The 5,332-nt window shown below is 34.6% G+C and overlaps 1 protein-coding gene across 1 annotated transcript; it reads left to right on the top strand.

Moving 5' to 3' along the window:
- Nucleotides 1–685: 685 nt before the first annotated feature.
- Nucleotides 686–5,111, top strand: SULTR3;4 (sulfate transporter 3;4). Its single transcript, XM_068644756.2, has 13 exons — nt 686–1,121; nt 1,240–1,288; nt 1,399–1,606; nt 1,743–1,914; nt 2,859–2,924; nt 3,010–3,123; nt 3,219–3,335; nt 3,469–3,595; nt 3,778–4,064; nt 4,174–4,364; nt 4,457–4,542; nt 4,625–4,701; nt 4,797–5,111. The coding sequence occupies exons 1-13, from the start codon at nt 795–797 to the stop codon at nt 4,938–4,940; spliced, it is 1,965 nt and encodes a 654-aa protein (XP_068500857.1). The 5' UTR covers nt 686–794; the 3' UTR covers nt 4,941–5,111.
- Nucleotides 5,112–5,332: the final 221 nt, after the last annotated feature.

Raw genomic sequence — 5,332 nt, 5'->3', positions numbered from 1 at the left:
AAAACTCTTTATGAATATGTATAATCTACCTATGTATCTTTTTTTTAACATATGGGTTTTGGTCCAGTCTCCCATATTTTTTTTGTATTTTTTTTAATAATATTTTTTTCATGACAAATGATTGTTACTTGAAAGCTAAAATGTCAGGTGCCATAGTGATACCTAATATTCAACTTTTATAAAAAAAAAAAAAAAAAAATTTATTTAAAATATATTAAGTAAAAATATAAAAACATTATTTTCTTGAGATTCTTTACCACCAAAATAAAAGTGAATCCACATTTTTTAAATTATTTGAAAAACAAATTAATTTAAGGAATTGTGGTAGGAGATTATTATCATTATATATTTGTATTTGTACAAAGGTTAAATCTGTATAATAAAAATTGAAAAAAATAAAAGAAGTAATCCAGTAATTCAAGATGCATGGGAAAGGTTAATTCATTGAATCAAATTTCAGTGTTTGAATCAAATTTCAGTGTTTGAATCAGAATTTGACTACTGTTTTTATTGTAAAATTAATAATTAATAAATTAGATAATTAGTCAAGGAAAATGGCAGTGAGAAAACAATTAATGAAGAAGAGAGTAATAACACCAAGAATATACCATAGAATAAAAGAAAATGACGATCATGCCCCTGCAACACAAACGTTAGACGGTAATGAGTAACAACAGGGACAGTTACGTCGCTGTGTAAAAGATCTCTTCTCTATAAATTGCGAAACTCTGTGGTTGCGTTCAAGAGAAACCGCGAACAGAGAAAACAGAGAAAACAGAGCAAAGCGATAATCCATGGGTGTGAACTCTAACAGAGTGGAACACTTCGACAACCACCACGCCACCCTCAGAATCCAAACCCAGACACCATCATTGGAAATCCATGCAGTGCAGTTGCCGCCGCAACGAACCACACTCCACAAACTCCGGCAGAGAGTCTCCGAAATCTTCTTCCCCGACGACCCTCTCTACCGTTTCAAGAACCAAACCACCTTCAAAAGGTTCATCCTCGCGCTTCAGTATCTCTTCCCCATTTTCCAATGGGCCCCAACCTACAACCTCACCCTTCTCCGCTCTGATCTCATCTCCGGCCTCACCATTGCCAGCCTCGCCATTCCTCAGGTCCCGCAAAACTCCATTTCACACGCGCTTCTCTTTCTCCCGTCACTAAATTCATTTTTTGTCTTTTTCTGATAACCACCATAAACTCAACGTGTTCAACGTTGTTGTCTCTTTGCAGGGGATCAGTTACGCCAAGCTTGCAAACTTGCCACCCATTATCGGTCTATGTTAGTGTTTCTTTCTTCTCTGTCGTAAAAATGTGATTTTTTTCTTCTGGGTTGTTGCAAAATATTGTGGGAGAAGAAGTAACGGTTGAAATGACTTGAACATGGTGCAGATTCAAGTTTTGTGCCTCCATTGATATACTCGCTGCTTGGAAGTTCTAGACATCTTGGTGTTGGCCCTGTTTCGATCGCGTCTTTGGTTATGGGATCAATGTTAAGCGAGAAAGTTTCTTTCACACAAGACCCTTCTCTGTATCTGGGATTGGCTTTCACCGCCACTTTCTTTGCCGGTGTGTTCCAAGCTTCTCTGGGTATATTAAGGTACAAAAAAAATCATAACTTTTTGTCTTGATGAAATAAATACTGCAGTTAAGAACAGTTATTGTAATTGGTTAACCATTTTGTGATGAAAATAACCGTTGTTTGTGGTTGTGTGTGTGTACTTGTTCTACGACAGATTAGGGTTCGTGATTGATTTTCTGTCGAAGGCAACGCTGGTTGGATTCACCGGCGGTGCCGCCATTATCGTGTCACTGCAGCAGCTGAAGGGTTTGCTTGGAATAGTGCACTTCACCAGCAAGATGCAAATAGTTCCTGTTATGATCTCTGTTTTCAAGCAAAGACATGAGGTACTCACACCACCACCACCACCATAGAATCTAATGATTCCAATCAAATATTTTTCAATCAGGATTAATTAAACTATTATTTTAAATCACACTAAAAAAAATTATATTTTTTTGCAATAAACTTATCTTTTTATAAAATATGTTTAAAGTTTAGAAGATATAAATACTTATTTATAAATTTTGAAAAATACATAAATGTCATTTTATTAAAAATGTTAAAAAGTGTAAAGTAAAAGAATTGTTATATTCTTGGATTTTTTGAAATGGCTTTATTTTTAATGCTTAAAATTTAAGATATATTAATTTTTATCATTTTAAAAAAATTCAAGGTAAAAGGAGGCGACTTTATGCTTTGGGTATTTGACACGTGTAGACCTTCGAACCTTACGTCTTTTTTTTTGTCGTACATTACAAACTAGAAACATGTATTCTGAAATAGTAAGATGAAAAGTTTTCTTTAATTTATTTATTACAAACTAATATTAAAAACTTAATATAAATATTAGTTTTTTAAATGAATTTAAATAAAAACAACTATTCGGCACCACACAACTCTTTCAAACATTCTCATGGAACTTATTCTTTTTTTAAGAATTTAGACTATCGTTGTACTCCAAGATTTCTAAGCCAAGGATACCTATTTTTTAAAATGTGTTTTCTTGGAGTAGTATTCTACAGGGAATCACATTCCCAAAAGAAACAAAAATCTTGGAGAATCACAAAAGAAAAAATCATATTTTTTTTATTTTCTTCCTTTACACAATTTACATTTTTCGTACAATCATACTTAATTTTAAATTTATTTTTTATTATATGTATTTATTTTTAAACCGATCATATAAGACTGGTATAAAACTCTAAAAATTTGCTATTTTGTTGTTGTGCATATGCAAATGTGAACTTTAAAAATGCATGTTTTCTAACATATTTGAGCAACTTTGCAGTGGTCATGGCAAACCATTCTTTTGGGATTCAGCTTCTTGGCATTCTTGATGACCACAAGACACATTGTAAATTTTTCTATCTTCCACAAAAACATTTGCTTTCACTGTTTTTTCACCCCTATAGTCTGACAGTTCCTAATCATTGCAACAGAGCTTGAAGAAACCAAAACTCTTCTGGGTTTCAGCCGCTGCACCATTGACATCAGTTATTCTGTCAACCATTTTAGTCTTTCTTCTGAGAAACAAGACTCATCAAATTTCAATTGTAAGATAGATACTTGATCATTGGCCATTTCAACTTCAACACATGATATGAGACAATACAAATATAACTTCTTTTTCTAATAACTACTATTTTAGATTGGACACTTACCAAAGGGAGTTAATCCACCTTCATCAAACATGTTATACTTCAATGGTCCTTACTTGGCTCTTGCTATCAAAACTGGCATTATCACTGGGATCTTATCTCTAACTGTAAGTTGTCTACTACTGATTTTGCATTCTCATATTGGACATAGCTACATGTTTAGAGACGTTAATGATATATCATACTGTGTAGTTTCATTTAACTGTCACACTTATTCCACCAAATTTTCTAATGTCTCAGGAAGGAATTGCAGTAGGTAGAACATTTGCATCACTTAAGAACTACCAGGTGGATGGAAACAAAGAAATGATGGCTATTGGTCTAATGAACGTAGCTGGCTCTTGTTCGTCATGCTATGTCACAACAGGTAATGATTCTCCTCCAATTTGACCATATGCCTAGTTACTTTTTTTCTTTGGAAAAACTTTCATGTTAAATATCACTATGCAACTTGACATCCGAATAAGTTGACACTTCAAGTAACAACTATATACCTAACAACCATGTTATTTAAGAAGCAGCAATCTTATGTGTAAAATATACTTGCAGGGTCTTTTTCTAGATCAGCTGTTAACTACAATGCCGGAGCACAGACAACTGTTTCAAACATAATCATGGCTGCAGCTGTTCTTATTACCCTTTTGTTTCTCATGCCTCTGTTCTACTATACACCAAATGTAGTCTTAGCGGCCATTATCATCACTGCTGTGATTGGGCTAATAGATTATCAATCTGCGTATAAATTGTGGAAGGTTGACAAACTTGATTTCTTGGCATGTCTGTGCTCCTTTTTGGGGGTTCTGTTCATTTCAGTGCCTTTAGGCCTTGGTATAGCGGTAAGTTGATAGATTTGTTTCCTCTTATTACAAAGCTAAAATATAATAGCATGATAATCTATGTAACTGCTGTGCCATCAATATCAATTAACTTGGTCAAAATCTTCAGGTTATCATATCAGTCATCAAGATCCTGCTTCATGTCACTCGACCAAACACTTTGGTTTTGGGGAATATACCAGGAACTCAAATATTCCACAACATAAACCAATACAAAGAAGCGTCTAGACTTCCTTCATTCCTCATTTTGGCTGTTGAGTCACCAATCTATTTCGCTAACTCAACTTATCTTCAAGAAAGGTTGGTCATTGAGATTTCCATAGTTTCAATTCGTGAAGTTTAGTATGCTGCTTTTGAATCCATGATATGATTGAGAGCTTATCCTGAAACAGGATACTGAGATGGGTTCGAGAAGAGGAAGAACATATTAAAGCCAATCATGGAGCTCCACTGAAGTGCATGATTTTAGACATGACAGGTAACATATTTCATTGGACCTACAACATTAGTTGTCTAAAGTTTGGTCACAAAACTTTGACTCAACAATATTCTTTTCTCAGCCGTCACGGCCATAGACACAAGTGGGCTTGAGACTTTACGTGAACTTAGAAAGATGCTGGAGAAGAGATCACTTCAGGTACAGATTCTGATTGTCATGTCACAAACTCACAGTGTCTCACAAACTACAGTTATTTTATTGCTAACCTCTGCATTTATAATTGGCTCATGCAGCTTGTGTTGGCAAACCCTGTTGCAAATGTGGCAGAAAAGTTGCACAGGTCAAAAATTTTGGATTCCTTTGGATCAAAAGGAGTCTATCTCACAGTGGGAGAAGCTGTGGCTGACATTTCATCGATCTGGAAAACTCAGCCTTGATTTCCCATCAATGGTGTTGTTCATAGAACCACAAGACTTATGAGATAAACTCTAACCTTTTGTTTCTGTGGCGAATGCTTGTTTAAATTCCAGAGAGTCTAGTTTCTGTTAGTAGGGACACCGTCTAAACAATATTTCCCCCTAAAAGGAAAAAAGGAGTTGCCATCAAAATCACTGTTACTCCTTTTAGTTTCTGCTTCTCAGCAATTTTGCTTCTTCTTAGAGGGAAATGAATCCGAGGAATGTATGATACCCTCATTCATGTAGAAAAAATTGAGTTCAAAGTATGAAAATTTGAGTTCAAAGTATGAAAAAATGATCATCTCTTCTTTTAAACAACATTTTTGACACAATTAATCCATGTGGGTAAAAGCAGTGTTTCTTAAAACATG

This window comes from Phaseolus vulgaris, chromosome 5 (genome assembly GCF_051622355.1).
Source record: "Phaseolus vulgaris cultivar YP4 chromosome 5, ASM5162235v1, whole genome shotgun sequence".
NCBI lineage: Eukaryota > Viridiplantae > Streptophyta > Magnoliopsida > Fabales > Fabaceae > Phaseolus > Phaseolus vulgaris.
The sequence above is the reverse complement of the archived record's forward strand: the minus strand, read 5'-3'. Positions and strand labels throughout refer to the sequence as shown.